General features: G+C 40.4%; 1 protein-coding gene across 1 annotated transcript in view; it reads right to left on the minus strand.

Annotated features, from left to right (window-relative positions):
* The window catches only part of LOC139413565 (SLIT-ROBO Rho GTPase-activating protein 3), a 116,197-nt gene extending 101,522 nt beyond the window's left edge, over positions 1-14,675 (minus strand). Inside the window, exon 1 of the mRNA XM_071161071.1 lies at positions 14,316-14,675. Coding sequence (XP_071017172.1) covers positions 14,316-14,382 — 67 coding nt within the window. The 5' untranslated portion in view covers positions 14,383-14,675. The remainder of the gene's footprint in view (positions 1-14,315) is intronic.
* Between the last annotated feature and the right edge of the window lie 2,460 nt (positions 14,676-17,135).

A 17,135-nucleotide genomic window follows, 5' to 3' on the forward strand; every position in this document is an offset into this window, starting at 1 on the left:
TAAACAGAAGCCTTTGCTTTTCAACAAAGGCCTGATTATTTATGTAATCCATGGAAAATGTCTACAAACTAGCAATTTGTTGTGAGCAGCTGCAGTCACTTCAGATTTGGCCAATTGGGACCAGGACAACTACAGTACAGCAAACACTGATTGCATTGGCTAAATTGGCCAACACATTGACCTTTATGGTGAAGCAGGGCCTTATCATAGTTTACAGTGATCTAATGTAGACCAGTGCTTCACGGTGGTGGTTTGGAACTTGGGGACCATAGACATCATATAAACCACTGGTTGGTACTCACGGCCCAATCCCTTCACACTATGCTCAGTACGCTGTCGCCAGAAATCTTGTTTTGATTATTAAGTGGATTATGGCACAGAAAACTAATGACAACTGAGCTAGAATAATTATTAATGCCAAATATTCATACTGTTGATTATGGTTGGTTATCAACAAAGGGAAAACAGAAGCTAATCTTCTTGGGCTTACCCGGATACATAATCAGTTGTCATACTTGAGTAAAAGTAAAGAAACCTTAATAGAAAATTACTCAAGCAAAACCCAAAACAAACAAAAGACAACTATTGTAAAATATACTGTGTCCGTAAAATGTATATAGTGCGTATAAGCTGGAAGTGTTTATGTCCATTAGTTTACTCCAATTAGGGGAGGGGTGGTAGGGTTAGGGGAAAATAATAAAGGAAATTATCTTTATTTTTACTATTTTCTACATTGTAAGATAATAGTGAAGACATCAAAACTATGAAATAACACACATGGAATCATGTAGTAACCAAAAAAGTGTTAAACAAATCAAAATATATTTTATATTTGAGATTCTTCAAAGTAGCCACCCTTTGCCTTGATGACAGCTTTGCACACTCTTGGAATTCTCTCAACCAGCTTCATGAGGTAGTCACCTGGAATGCATTTCAATTAACAGGTGTGCCTTGTTAAAAGTACATTTGTGGAATTTCTTTCCTTCTTAATGCGTCTGAGACAATCAGCTGTGTTGTGACAAGGTAGGGTTGGTATACAGAAGATATGTCACACTGACCATTATTTGAGTAGTTTGTTTCTATGTTTTGTTTGGTCGGGGTGTGATATGAGTGGGCATTCTATGTTGCATGTCTATGTTATGTTGCATGTTAGCACAGTGTTTCTATAGCAGTCACGTTCGTCTTGTTAGTTTGTTTGTTTTGTTTAGTGTACTTCGTGTTTTTTCGTCAATCATTAAAGTATGCATTCACACCACGCTGCGCTTTGGTCTACTCCATACGACGATCGTGACAAGATAGCCCTATTTGGTAAAAGACCAGGTTCATATTATGGCAAGAACGGTTCAAATAAGAAAAGACAAACAACAGTCCATAATTACTTTAAGACATGAAGGTCAGTCAATCTGTTTCTTCAAATGCAGTCGCAAAAACCATCAAGCCCAATGATGAAAATGTCTCTCATGAGGAATGTCACAGGAAAGGAAGACCCAGAGTTACTTCTGCTGCAGAGGATATGTGCATTAGAGTTACCAGCCTCAGAAATTGCAGCCCAAATAAATGTTTCACAGAGTTCAAGTAACAGACACATTTCAACATCAACTGTTCAGAGGGGACTGCATGAATCAGGCCTTCATGGTCGAATTGCTGCAAAGAAACCACTACTAAAGGACACCAATAAGAAGAAGAGACTTTCTTGGGCCAAGAAACCTGAGCAACGGACATTAGACCGGTGGAAATCTGTCCTTAGCAAAACATACAGACACTCCCAACTTCGCATATTTCAAATGAAATGTCATCATTGTTAAACCAAAGCTCATTGTCAATAAAATCAGCAAGCCTAAAACTAAGATTGAGACGACGTGATATGAAATAACAAAGCACATGCCTTGTTAAGCACATTCACTTTTTACATGTGCCAGCAGCGCAGCCATGACAAATTTGGCTGCACTGGAAACAATTATTCCATGTCAAAGACTTCAAATTATTCTATGCTTTATTGCAATACAATAAAGCTTTAAAGTAACTGTCCAATGTTTCCAGATTTCTATGAAATATGACCAATAATTAATTACAATAGGAGGGAAATAGTTTTCCTTCCAAAAAATGGTAATTGGGTATGTTTAAAAGTAACTTTTCTGTGTTGGAATGGTGTGGGTGTCCCTAGGGCTGTGGTGGTCAATACATTTTGTCAGCTGGTTATTGTCATGCAAAATACTGCCCGTCTCACGGTAATTGACCATTAATAAACAAACACATTTAGCATCTGCAGGCCTCCACGCATACAGCTGTACAAGCCACTGATGAGTGCCTTTCGAACATCTACTGTCACACCCTGATCAGTTTCACCTGTCCTCATTATTGTCTCCGCCCCCTCCAGGTGCCGCTTGTTTTCCCCAGTGTATTTATCCCTGTATTTCCTGTCTCTCTGCGCCAGTTCGTCTTGTACGTTAGTCAAGTCAACCAGTGTGTTTTTCCCATACTCCTTTTGCTATTCTCTTTTTGATAGTCCTCCCAGTTTTGACACCTGCCTGACTCTGGACTTCTTTCCTGCCTGCCTGATCATCCTGCCTGGCCTGACCTTGATTCTGCCTGCCCTTCGGTACCGTTTGGACTCTGAACTGGTTTTGACCTTTTTGCCTGTCCACGACCATTCTCCTGTCTTCCCCTATTGAATTAATAAATATTGTAAGACTCCAACCATCTGCCTCCTGTGTCTGCATCTGGGTCTCGCCTTGTGTCATGATATCTACAGGCTAATAAATTGAATATACACCATCACAATAAATCCATTATTTATTTTAGCAGGTCTAAAGAAACATTATGGTGATATGCTATCTGGCTATGTGCCATGCCATCGGCAGTAGGCTTGTTCATTTAGCACACAAGATATGTCCTGTGTCCTGTGCCATTATTTTATGTTGCATGTAGATATAGAGTTATTTGGCAACTTCAGTTGAGAATGATACAAACCTTATAATGTCTTAGAAATCAAAACATATATGGGCTACATGGTGCGACTACAGGCTACTGATGTTTTGAGAAAGTCGCAAAAAAAGCTTGTGCTCTGTTCCTTGCCTCAGGCTGCACATGCTGTTCTCTCATCAGGTGATGATATTTTCACCCATCAGACTATTCTAAATGTTGTCTTTACTAGTATGCTATGTAAAATTAGTTTTGATATAGACTGGCCTATTATCAAATGGGCAAGAACAAGGGCAAGTCAAAAAAGACATGTCATCCATAAGCACTGGAATAGCGAAGGCCACTTTCCCGCAGGTATGTTTTTCACTCATGTCAGGTAGTGACAGGTGATATTCTGCCACAAGTCTGTATGCCATGGGCTCTCCAACCTTATTCCTACAGCTACCCAGTGCTTCATTTGGGAAACCAAGTGAAATCTGTTTGGTGCATCAATAGTAACATGTTTTCACAACAAAACACTATTGACAGCCCCTCTGCCCGCTGGAGAAAGGAATGAAGGATAGAGAGGAGGAGATGGAAACTCACTGTGGTGAGATATTCTGTAGCTAAAGGCAACGGGTCAGCCTATTAATTATGAAAATACAAAAACTGCCCTATTTCTAGGCTATTCAAAATCAGATACAAATCCACTATCTGAATTTGTTTAATTTAGGCTAGACCAATTATTTACCAGGTCACCTGTGCTAGCAAGACAGAGGGCCTGGGTTCGAGCCTCTGTGTGTGCCAAATCAGGAGGAAGTGGTAGTCGATAGGAAAGCAGCGCAACGTCCTTTACATTGGGTGTATACTGGTCATTAATAATATTCATGAGAGTAGAACGCTGATTGGCCAGCTCATCCTCTATGAGGAAATAGCAAGCATTTTTTAAATGATCTGTTTGAGGTGGGGTTTTTTTTAAGTGTTTTTCTTCTTCAATTTATGCTTTGTTCACAAATACGAGTATAGGACGAGTCAACAACATTATTTGGGTATGAGTAAACAGAATATATTACAGTTTTAGTGACTCCAGTTGTGCCCACTGTCGTTTAGCAATCGAAAAAAACTGTAACTTTTAAAAGTGAGATTTTTGCTGGACAGTTACTCTAAAAGTTATTTGCTAAGGAAAAACAGAAGAACACAGGGACAATCCCCAAAAATATATAGGCATAGTGGTGTCCTCTTCCAAGCTAAACTTACTAAAGTTCTTAATAGGGAATTATTGTCAGACGTGCAAAATAGTATTTATTCTCTAACTATTCACATAATTTCACTGAAAGGCTAAAGACTAGATGTACCTGTGCAGTACAGTATATATAGTACACATCTCTGACTGTATCTCAGTAATAGTAATGGTGTGATCACTAGGTTTGACTCTAAATATCCCAGGGATGTTTAGCAGACCTCTGGGTAATATTGAAATTACACAGACAGAGTGCTGTTGGGTATACCTGCTAAGTGAGATGTTCATTAAATCCCACTCAGGTTTTATTGAATCTGCAGAGCAGGTTTAGTTTGTTTGCTTTTGGTCTGGCTGAGGAGAACCTGCAGAGAACGGCTTCTCAACAGCCCAGCAGTAGAAACCTGAGCCCAAATGTGTAAAAGCGAACTTGACCAGACCACAGAGTGCTGCCTGCCTGCAGCAACATGACCCTGTTTCCTCTGCAGAGTGTGTGTTTTGTGTGTGTGTGGAAGGCTGCCAACAGGACAGGCAACCTACTGCCCCATAGCTAGGGCTGGGCGTAGGGGGAGAGGGAAAATAACAGCCCATGATAAGTGACAGACAAATCTAATAAAAATGGACCAGTGACAAAGACATGTATGTCTCATGGTAGGGTGGGGTATGCAAAATAGGTTAACTTTGAGCATCTCTCTATTAAATGTTTTGGCTTTCTGACCACTTCTACCATGGGCAAACATGTATGGAAAGTTTTGTTCAAATGAAAATGGATGCAGTCAAAAAGTGATTGAAATCAAACATGTTCATCCTCGTGGGCTCAAATTACTATTAAAGTCTTCACTGATTCACTGACACCATTCTAGCAATGTTCTAGAAATACAAACCAAGCAACCTTGCAGGAGCCAGCTGTGCTTTGTCATGGCCTATCAGAAAGGCACCGCTGATCATCAATCCTCTCTCTTTCTTGTGTATCATCCAATCCCAAAGTGCAATAACTCACCATATGACATGTGCCACTTCACAAACTGAATCTAATCTTGGTAGCAAAAAGTGGCTGGGCACTAGAGAAAGGGAAAGCTGCCATTGTTAAACAACTGCTGTCAGAGCCCCCCTGTGTTGGTGGCTGGAGACCCTCCGTGTGTTTGAGCAGCTGAGAAAGAGTGATGAGGAGGATTTCTACATAAATTAACATCAGTCTCTCCCTTACTCTCTTGTCTTACACACAGCCAGGCTTTATGGAACAAGAGCAAGGCTTCCATCATTCTAATATTTCTACCACTGTTCTTTGTATTTAGTTACACTGTTTATACACACCAGATATTTATTTATATACTGGATTCTTGACATATGAAGCTCACTCTAATATACTGTATCTAGTGCTGTACATCATTCTTAGTATATCTTAGTATTCTTAGTATATTCTTAGTAAATTCTTACAGGGTACATACAGTCGGGCAAAAAAGTATTTAGTCAGCCAACAATTGTGCATGTTCTCCCACTTAAAAAGATGAGAGAGGCCTGTAATTTTCATCATAGGTACACTTCAACTATGACAGACAAAATGAGAAAAAAAATCCAGAAAATCACATTGTAGGATTTTAATGAATTTATTTGCAAATTATGGTGGAAAATAAGTATTTGGTCACCTATAAACAAGCAAGATTTCTGGCTCTTACAGACCTGTAACTTCTTATTTAAGTGGCTCCTCTGTCCTCCACCTGTTACCTGTATTAATGGCACCTGTTTGAACTTGTTATCAGTATAAAAGACACCTGTCCACAACCTCAGTCACACCTCAAACTCCACTATGGCCAAGACCAAAGAGCTGTCAAAGGACACCAGAAACAAAATTGTAGACCTGCACCAGGCTGGGAAGACTGGATCTGCAATAGGTAAGCAGCTTGGTTTGAAGAAATCAACTGTGGGAGCAATTATTAGGAAATGGAAGACCACGCAAGATCTCACCCCGTGGGGTCAAAATGATCACAAGAACGGTGAGCAAAAATCCCAGAACCACACGGGGGGACCTAGTGAATGACCTGCAGAGAGCTGGGACCAAAGTAACAAAGCCTACCATCAGTAGCACACTACGCCGCCAGGGACTCAAATCCTGCAGTGCCAGACGTGTCCCCCTGTTTAAGCGAGTACATGTCCAGACCCGTTTGAAGTTTGCTAGAGAGCATTTGGATGATCCAGAAGAAGATTGGGAGAATGTCATATGGTCAGATGAAACCAAAATAGAACTTTTTGGTAAAAACTCAACTCGTCGTGTTTGGAGGACAAAGAATGCTGAGTTGCATTCAAAGAACACCATACCTACTGTAAATCATGGGGGTGGAAACATCATGCTTTGGGGCTGTTTTTCTGCAAAGGGACCAGGACGACTGATCCGTGTAAAGGAAAGAATGAATGGGGCCATGTATCGTGAGATTTTGAGTGAAAACCTCCTTCCATCAGCAAGGGCATTGAAGATGAAACGTGGCTGGGTCTTTCAGCATGACAATGATCCCAAACACACCGCCCGGGCAACGAAGGAGTGGCTTTGTAAGAAGCATTTCAAGGTCCTGGAGTGGCCTAGCCAGTCTCCAGATCTCAACCCCATAGAAAATCTTTGGAGGGAGTTGAAAGTCTGTGTTGCCCAGCAACAGCCCCAAAACATCACTGCTCTAGAGGAGATCTGCATGGAGGAATGGGCCAAAATACCAGCAAAAGTGTGTGAAAACCTTGTGAAGACTTACAGATAAACTTTTGTTATTGGCCAAATACTTATTTTCCACCATAATTTGCTAATAAATTCATTAAAAATCCTACAATGTGATTTTCCGGATTTTTTTTCCTCATTTTGTCTGTCATAGTTGAAGTGTACCTATGATGAAAATTACAGGCTTCTCTCATCTTTTTAAGTGGGAGAACTTGCACAATTGGTGGCTGACTAAATACTTTTTTGCCCCACTGTATATATTTATTGCATTTTGATTACTGTTACAGTGCTATATGAGTTGTTTAAAAAAACAACTTGGGGATTCGAACAAGCAACCATTTGGTGCTCTAACTGCTAGGCAACCTGCAGCCTCTCTCCCTTCATGGTTCATTTGGATGGCTTACATTATTTACAGCATTTCATGAAGGATGCTAAAATATTCCCTGTCTTCCCAATTTTACAGTAGTAGAATACAGTTCACATTGATCAAGACAGATTCTCTCTCTCTCCCTCTTCATTATTCTTAATGATCAAGCTCCATCTCTTATTTGCCTCCTTTGAATTTCACACCCCACGGCCACTACCCTGAAATGCAGGGAACAAAGTGACAGCAGCACAGGGCTGGATTATCTAGGACGGCACTGGGTGAAATTGCATCATTGATATTAGAGGTTGACCGATTAATCGGAATGGCCGATTAATTTGGGCCGATTTCAAGTTTTCATAACAATCGGAAATCGGTATTTTTGAAGACGATTTTGCCCCCAAACATTTTTACACCTTTATTTAACTAGGCAAGTCAGTTAAGAACACATTCTTATTTTTAATGACAGCCTAGGAACGGTGGGTTAACTGCCTTGTTCAGGGGAAGAACGACAGATTTTTACCTTGTCAGCTCTGGGATTCAATCTTGCAAACTTACGGTTAACTCGTCCAACGCTCTAAACACCTGCCTCTCATTGCACTCCACGAGGAGCCTGCCTCTTACACGAATGCAGTAGAAGCTAGCTAGCATTAAAATTATCTTATTAAAAACAATCAATCAATCATAATCACTAGTTAACTACACATGGTTGATGATATTACTAGTTTATCTAGCGTGTCCTGTGTTGCATATAATCGATGCAACGCAGGGGGGTGATTTAACAAAAGCGCATTTGCGAAAAAAGCACAATCGTTGCACGACTGTACCTAACCATAAACACCAATGCCTTTCTTAAAATCAATACACAGAAGTATATATTTTTAAACCTGCATATTTAGCTAAAAGAAATCCAGGTTAGCAGGCAATATTAACCAGGTGAAATTGTGTCACTTCTCTTGCGTTCATTGCACGCAGAGTCAGGGTATATGCAACAGTTTGGGCAGCCTGGCTCATTGCAAACTAATTTGCCAGAATTTTACGTAATTATGACATAACATTGAAGGTTGTACAATGTAACAGGAATATTTAGACTTAGGGATGCCACCCGTTAGATAAAATACCGAACGGTTCCGTATTTCACTGAAATAATAAAAGTTTTGTTGTCGAAATGATAGTTTCCAATTCGACCATATTATTGACCAAAGGCTCGTATTTCTGTGTGTTATTATGTTATAATTAAGTCTATGATTTGATATTTGGTAGAGCAGTCTGACTGAGCGATGGTAGGCAGCAGCAGGCTCGTAAGCATTCATTCAAACTGCACTTTTGTGCGTTTTGCCAGCAGCTCTTCGCAAGCACAGCGCTGTTTATGACTTTAAGCCTATCAACTCCCGAGATTAGGCTGGTGTAACTGATGTGAAATGGCTAGCTAGTTAGCGGGGTGAGCGTTTCAAACGTCACTCGCTCTGAGACTTGGAGTGGCTTTTGTGGAGCGATGGGTAACGCTGCTTCGAGGGTGGCTGTTGTAGATGTGTTCCTGGTTCGAACCCAGGTAGGGATGAGGAGAGGGACGGAAGCTATACTGTTACACTGGCAATACTAAAGTGCCTATAAGAACATCCAATAGTCAAAGGTATATGAAATACAAATGGTATAGAGAGAAATAGTCCTATAAATACTATATTAACTACAACCTAAAACCTCTTACCTTGGAATATTGAAGTCTCATGCTAAAAGGAACCACCAACTTTCATATGTTCTCATGTTCTGCGCAAGGAACTTAAACATTAGCTTTTTTACATGGCACATATTGCACTTTTACTTTCTTCTCCAACACTTTGTTTTTGCAATATTTAAACCAAATTGAACATGTTTAATTATTTATTTGAGGCTAAATTCATTTGTATTGATGTATTATATTAAGTTAAAATATGTGTTCATTCAGTATTGTTGTAATTGTAATTATTACAAATACATTTTTACAAATCGGCCGATTAATCGGTATTGGATTTTTTTTGGTCCTCCAATAATCGGTATCGGCGTTGAAAAATCATAATTGGTCGACCCCTAATTGATATCATCATCATTGAAAACATGTCTCGCCCAGCCCAGTGATAAACATGGTGAATAACAGATTGACATGCTTGACAATAATAAGATACAAATCCCCAGCGTCAACCCCAACAGAATTCCCTAACAGTCTTTATCTCAGGCCTAAATCACAAATCCAATCTCTCAGTCGGTGATCCATTACTAAATTAGAGATAATCCCAGACTTTGAAATCAATGAAACAGAACTATGTACAGAAAGGTGCAGTGAGGCAGGTCCAGGCAACAGAAGGCCAGTTGATGCCAGCCAAAGTGTGTTCATCCACACTATTATAGGGAGTGAATAGTGAGAGTAAACACATTCAGTCGAATTGATCACAGATCATATGAACAGTTACAGTATTGTCACCAGGCGTTTAATACTGTATGGCCCAGAGTAAGACATTCTGTCAAATAAACTAAACCTACTTTTGCCTAATTAGGGTCTAGTGTGGTAGGTAGCCTAGTGGTTGGGCAAGTAACAGAAAAGTAATTGGTTCAAAAACCAGAGCTGACAAGGTGAAAAATCTGCTGATGTGCCCTTGTGCAAGGCACTTAAACCTAATTTGCTCCTGGGGTGCTCTATTACTATGTCTGATCTTGTAAAACAACACACGCACCTACCTGGTGTACGTGACCATAATATACAGTGCCTTGCGAAAGTATTCGGCCCCCTTGAACTTTGCGACCTTTTGCCACATTTCAGGCTTCAAACATAAAGATATAAAACTGTATTTTTTTGTGAAGAATCAACAACAAGTGGGACACAATCATGAAGTGGAACGACATTTATTGGATATTTCAAACTTTTTTAACAAATCAAAAACTGAAAAATTGGGCGTGCAAAATTATTCAGCCCCCTTAAGTTAATACTTTGTAGCGCCACCTTTTGCTGCGATTACAGCTGTAAGTCGCTTGGGGTATGTCTCTATCAGTTTTGCACACCGAGAGACTGACATTTTTTCCCATTCCTCCTTGCAAAACAGCTCGAGCTTCAGTGAAGTTGGATGGAGAGCATTTGTGAACAGCAGTTTTCAGTTCTTTCCACAGATTCTCGATTGGATTCAGGTCTGGACTTTGACTTGGCCATTCTAACACCTGGATATGTTTATTTTTGAACCATTCCATTGTAGATTTTGCTTCATGTTTTGGATCATTGTCTTGTTGGAAGACAAATCTCCGTCCCAGTCTCAGGTCTTTTGCAGACTCCATCAGGTTTTCTTCCAGAATGGTCCTGTATTTGGCTAAATCCATCTTCCCATCAATTTTAACCATCTTCCCTGTCCCTGCTGAAGAAAAGCAGGCCCAAACCATGATGCTGCCACCACCATGTTTGACAGTGGGGATGGTGTGTTCAGCTGTGTTGCTTTTATGCCAAACATAACGTTTTGCATTGTTGCCAAAAAGTTCAATTTTGGTTTCATCTGACCAGAGCACCTTCTTCCACATGTTTGGTGTGTCTCCCAGGTGGCTTGTGGCAAACTTTAAACAACACTTTTTATGGATATCTTTAAGAAATGGCTTTCTTCTTGCCACTCTTCCATAAAGGCCAGATTTGTGCAATATACGACTGATTGTTGTCCTATGGACAGAGTCTCCCACCTCAGCTGTAGATCTCTGCAGTTCATCCAGAGTGATCATGGGCCTCTTGGCTGCATCTCTGATCAGTCTTCTCCTTGTATGAGCTGAAAGTTTAGAGGGACGGCCAGGTCTTGGTAGATTTGCAGTGGTCTGATACTCCTTCCATTTCAATATTATCGCTTGCACAGTGCTCCTTGGGATGTTTAAAGCTTGGGAAATCTTTTTGTATCCAAATCCGGCTTTAAACTTCTTCACAACAGTATCTCGGACCTGCCTGGTGTGTTCCTTGTTCTTCATGATGCTCTCTGCGCTTTTGACGGACCTCTGAGACTATCACAGTGCAGGTGCATTTATACGGAGACTTGATTACACACAGGTGGATTGTATTTATCATCATTAGTCATTTAGGTCAACATTGGATCATTCAGAGATCCTCACTGAACTTCTGGAGAGAGTTTGCTGCACTGAAAGTAAAGGGGCTGAATAATTTTGCATGCCCAATTTTTCCATTTTTGATTTGTTAAAAAAGTTTGAAATATCCAATAAATGTCGTTCCACTTCATGATTGTGTCCCACTTGTTGTTGATTCTTCACAAAAAAATACAGTTTTATATCTTTATGTTTGAAGCCTGAAATGTGGCAAAAGGTCGCAAAGTTCAAGGGGGCCAAATACTTTCGCAAGGCACTGTATATATAGATTCTCTAACGCTGTGTTTAGACAGGCAGCCCAATTCGGATGTTTTTTTCACTCATTGGTCTTTTCACCAGTCAGATCAGCTCTGAAAAAGTGATTACGTGAAAAGATCTGATGTGATTGGTCAAAAGAACCAAGAGGCAAAAACACAACAGGGCATAAAGATTCAAAGACATTATCATAACATTTCACTATAAGCAGCATGAAAAACAACATCTGTATATTTTTATTTCATAACACCTTAAGAGCCTATCATCCACATGAGAAGACCCATCAGTCAGACCTAGATATGTCCCCTGTGAGTGTCAGCTGCCTGGACTCTGGGGAGACGTGTTAGATGCCATGATAGGGTAAAACATCTGTTCAGAGCAGAAGCCACATAAGCCTGAATACAGACCCCACAAGACCTGCCATGCTGTTCAGTCACAGCACAGATAGCAAAGACCCCCTTCCCCTCCCCCCTCTCTCTCACACACACACACACACACACACACACACACAAACACACACACACACACACACACACACACACACACACACACACACACACACACACACACACACACACACACACACACACACACTAGCTTGATGCTCCGAGGGTGCTCTGTCACTTGATAAGCATCAGCCAGATTGCTGAAAAGCACATACTGTAGGGGTATGTATGTTTATATTTAAATATAATGACAATCAGAGGGCTGGGATATTTGTTTGTACCCTATTCCGAAGGTGACACATGCAATATAATGTAGATTACTTTATTAATCATTAATCTGTCTGTCTGTGTGTGCGTGCCACCCTGCATACCACTGCTTTCTTGCCTCTGAAGCTAAGCAGGGTTGGTCCCTCAATGGGAGATCAGATGCTGCTGGAAGTGGTGTTGGAGGGCCAGTAGGAGGCACTTTTTCCTCTGGTCTGAAAATATTTGAATGCCCCAGGTCAGTGATTGGGGACATTACCCTTTGTAGGGTGCTGTCTTTCAGATGGGACATTAAATGGGTGTCCTGAATCTCTGTGGTCACTAAAGATCCCATGGCAATTATCGTAAGAATAGGGATGTTAACCCCGGTGTCATTGCTATATTCCCAATCTGGCCCTCATACCATCATAGCTGTCATATCTGGCTCCCGAGTGGTGCAGTGGTCTAAGGTACTACTGTATCGCAGTGCTTGAGGCATCACTACAGACAACCTGGTTCGAATCCAGACTGTATCAGAACCGGCCGTCATCATAAGGAGGAAACATTCAAACATTTGTGGTCTCTCCCACATATCCACTGGCCTTATTAATGGGCCCTAATCAATAGGCCGACAGAAGATCATTGACATATCACCTGCAAAATAGCTACAAAGAATAGTGACGCTGATGATGAAGGTGACCAAACCAACCACCAATGCCAACCCATTCTGCCTGGTCTCATAGACTAGACGTAACATAGTAAACATACATTTTGAACACTCAAATGAGTAATATTGTAATGAAACAGGCAGGGAGCAGGTCTCAAACACTCAACGTTCTAGCCCGAAGTCCATAGTGCAATCGACTGTGTCGCAAAAGCATGCTCATGCGTCAGAGTCGATTTCCTCGCTTAGAAACACAAGTTTGTGACACTACTCCCTCCTTTCAAAGCGTGCATCCTCGCGCTAGCTTGTGACTCCACGTCTTATAGGAACACGCTCACCGGCCAAGCACACGCACTGTCGGGGATGCAAGATCCGATCACTTCTGACACCAATGTAATGAAATAGCAGGGAGCAGGTCTCGAACCCTCCACCTTCTAGCCCGAAGTCCAGCGCGCTATCGACTGTGCCGGAAAAGCATGCTCGAGCGGCAGAGTCGATATCCGCGCTTATAAACCCAAGGTCGTTACAATATATTTCATGTTAGGTAGGGTTACATAAGACAGACAGTTACTTAAGGCAAAAACTAAAGTAGGGTGGTTGGTCGGGGTGGATGGGTAGGCATATAACGCAAACGTCTAACAATCAAAAGGTTGCTTGTTCAAATCTCATCACGGACAACTTTAACTTCTTACTACTTTTTAGCAACTTTGCAACTACTTAGCATGTTAACTAACCTTTCCCTAATTATTTGATCTAACCCTTCCCTTAACTCTTTAATCTAATTCCTAAATTTAACACTAATCCCTAGCCTAGCTAACATTAGCCCGCTAGCTAACATTCGCATTAATCACCTAGTCAATGTTAGCAACAACAAATTGTAATTCATAACATATCAGAGGTTTTGCAAATTCTTAACATATTGTACATTTTTCTAACTCGTAACATATCATATGAATTGTAATTCGTATCATATCATACGAAATGTAATTCGTAACATATCATACAAAATAGATTTGGAAATCCACAAATGAATACATACCATATGAAACGTAACATATCTCCTAAATGGAGAGATCTGATTTACATACAGAATAATATGAAATGCTCTGAGACTAGGTTGACCCAATGAGTAACCTAACTTATAGCATGCATAAAAGATCCAACTAGTGATGGACTCTCAGTCTGCTGCACTCAGAACTGGTAAGGGGACAAAGTAGGCAAAGTCTCAAAAGCAAAACGTTATTTACTTATGATTCATTGAAATGTAGTATTGCAACTATTTGTTTCAAAATACAGTAGCCTATATGCGTCCCCACTTGTGTTCCATGTGTAATTTAGCTTGCACGGCTATTTATGCATACACAAGATCAAAACCTTTCTTAATTTGCATATAATTTATTACCCACCTTTGACTTGCGTTTCATATTCTCCTATGATCTCCTTGTCCTTCTTGACTCTAGTTTGAGATGACATTTTTCCTGAGGTATGAGGGTGAGACTCGGTGAGATGTTGAGGCTTGCGCGAGAGGTCCTCTTATGATTCTCGACTCTTGCTGCGTTTTTCTTCGTATTCTTTGTGTGTCCGATTTGCTCAATGCCACAACAACAAAAATCCTAACTTTCCAAGTAACACTAGACACTAAATAAAGAAATGCAAAGCGACATTCTATAGTTAGCTCGCCTAATGCTCACCTGCATAGGGCTTGTAGTCTCTCTCTTGCAGAGAAATGCTATGCTTCTGTGAGAGAAGAGGGGCTCGTCCTTTCTTGAGATAGAATGCCATCCAAAGCAAAAGCTGCAGCGGAGAAAAGCAAAATCATTCTACTCAAAGCAATAAAATAATGGACATAAAATGATGGGAGTGTAGGCAAATCGTTCACTCATTCCGGTGGTTGGTGTTTTCTAGACTGCCCAAAAATGAATTGTTGAGAGTGCGCAGTCGACACCGATTATTCTATGATTAGCTGTGCGCGCTCTGAAAATTTGCGCTGCTGGGAAAGATGAATTGAGTCGGACATCATACGAGTCTCCTCCCATTGTAGAACCCCCTCCCTGAAGCTCTCTCTCTCTCTCTCTCTCTCTCTCTCTCTCTCTCTCTCTCTCTCTCTCTCAATCACACACACTCACATATTTTGCTGCATGAAATGTGGTATCTTTAAAAAAAAAAATTATATGATATCTTGCATATTCTTCAATATTAGCTAAATCGTGTCTTATTCTTTCATTATGGAGTCTTATTCTGTCATAAATGGTTGTTCATTATCCTGTAATTATTTAAATGTAATTAATGGACATGATTAGGTGATAGGCACTGCTATTAAAAGCTCCCAGTCAGTACATTTTTCAATGGTATCCTGCTTTGTTTTTTCACATTCATGTTTTTATTAGAAGGTGCATTGGTCCAAACATATTTCTAATCATCTATTCAGAGAGAAACATAGCAAACACACGTTTTAGTGCTCGTTGCCATAGCAACCCACCTCCAGCAGTACTAACACACATTAATATCAACAGTACTAAAGTTCCTCCTTTGTGGCAAGGGAGAGCCTTTGCTGTCTTTTGACTACCAGGTTAATGTGTGCAGACACCACACACTGTTATATCACACGCACTTGATATGCAAGTCTTGTAGCGGGGTGGGAGGGCAGCAGTCATGTACTGGGGGTGGGATGTGAGGGGGAAAATGCCTGCCTGGGGGTTTATAGGTCAGTATGTGTAACAGTATAGCTTCCGTCCCTCTCCTCGCCCCTACCTGGGCTCGAACCAGGGACCCTGTGTGTGTGTGTGTGTGTGTGTGTGTGTGTGTGTGTGTGTGTGTGTGTGTGTGTGTGTGTGTGTGTGTGTGTGTGTGTGTGTGTGTGTGTGTGTGACTTCAGGAAACTTTGCAAACGCTCATGCGACAACAGTTCTTCAGGAAACTTTGCAAACGCTCATGCTTACCTTTCAAAAGGTAAGTTGGGTTGATGTTTGGCTCTGAATATGTATCGAAATAATTTAAATAGTAATATAAAATACTAATGAATAATGAAGACAATTTTGGTCTTCTGTGAATAGCTTCCATAACGTTAGATGTCACATTAGTTAGCTATAGTTCAGAATAATTAACGTAAATACTAGAAAGCCGGGTTTGACTGTTGTCGTTGTATGAGCTACAATACAATAACGTTAGCTAGCTAGCTAACATGAGCTAACGTTATGTCCTAACTAGGCAGAACTAGGTTTGTATTATTTCCTGAACTATATTCTGTCCCATTCATTGTATATCGTTTCCATAAAGCCAACATGGTTTCACACTCATTAACGTAAGTTTCCAATCTAGAGCAGTTCTCACTTTTGAGAGAATGAACTAGCTAACATTAGCTTCGTTGACGCTAGCTAACTAACTAAGGATGGTGACCTGTCCAGATGAGATGATACAACAAACTGAATCGGCAATGGAGGGGTTCCTCTTTATTTAGCCTGCCAGAGCATGCAATACTATTATGAACTCCCATTGGGGGTATAACATTACATGTACAATACTATCCCATTTTGGAAACATTACATGTATGTCCCCTTGTGGAAGGAAATTAATAGCTTTGATGGTAGCTTTTGATGGGATTCAAATGCATAATGGTATTATTACAGTGACTAGACCTCTTTTGTATACATGCATGCCCTTCAGAATCCAAACACAGTATTGCCACGCAGCAAAATGTTGCATATAATCTTTCAAGTCAGCTTGATAAAATATTGCACAATTTGTGTGCAAAAAAGATAGCTTGAAATAAAATATTAGGCCTGTATGGCAGTACTTTTACTGTACGGCAGTACTGTATTGGCAAGGGATTTCTCCAATAGGTTATTCTATTTGGCATTCAATTGTATGTCGATGGCATTTATTTTTCAATATATATATACGTGTATTTAAATGCTTGTAAGACTATTCTTTGACAAAATTTCTCTTCCTTTGAAATTCTTATATGACAAAACATAGACACAATGCAATTGGGATCAAGAAGTAGGTAAGGAGATGTTGTAGGACAGCTGCATTTGAGGTTTACATTTAACCTACATAGCAGTCAATACAAACTGAAATCCATTAGCATACAAATATGTGCAAATTATCTTTTCAGATCTTCTCAGAAATTAATCAAGTCCATGGAATGGATATAGACAAAAATATAATTCAAGGACTAGCAGAGGTAGAGAGGCGATGCAGGGGTGAGGACATCATCCTGCTATTTC

Source organism: Oncorhynchus clarkii, chromosome 7 (assembly GCF_045791955.1).
Source record: "Oncorhynchus clarkii lewisi isolate Uvic-CL-2024 chromosome 7, UVic_Ocla_1.0, whole genome shotgun sequence".
Classification (NCBI taxonomy): Eukaryota; Metazoa; Chordata; class Actinopteri; order Salmoniformes; family Salmonidae; genus Oncorhynchus; species Oncorhynchus clarkii.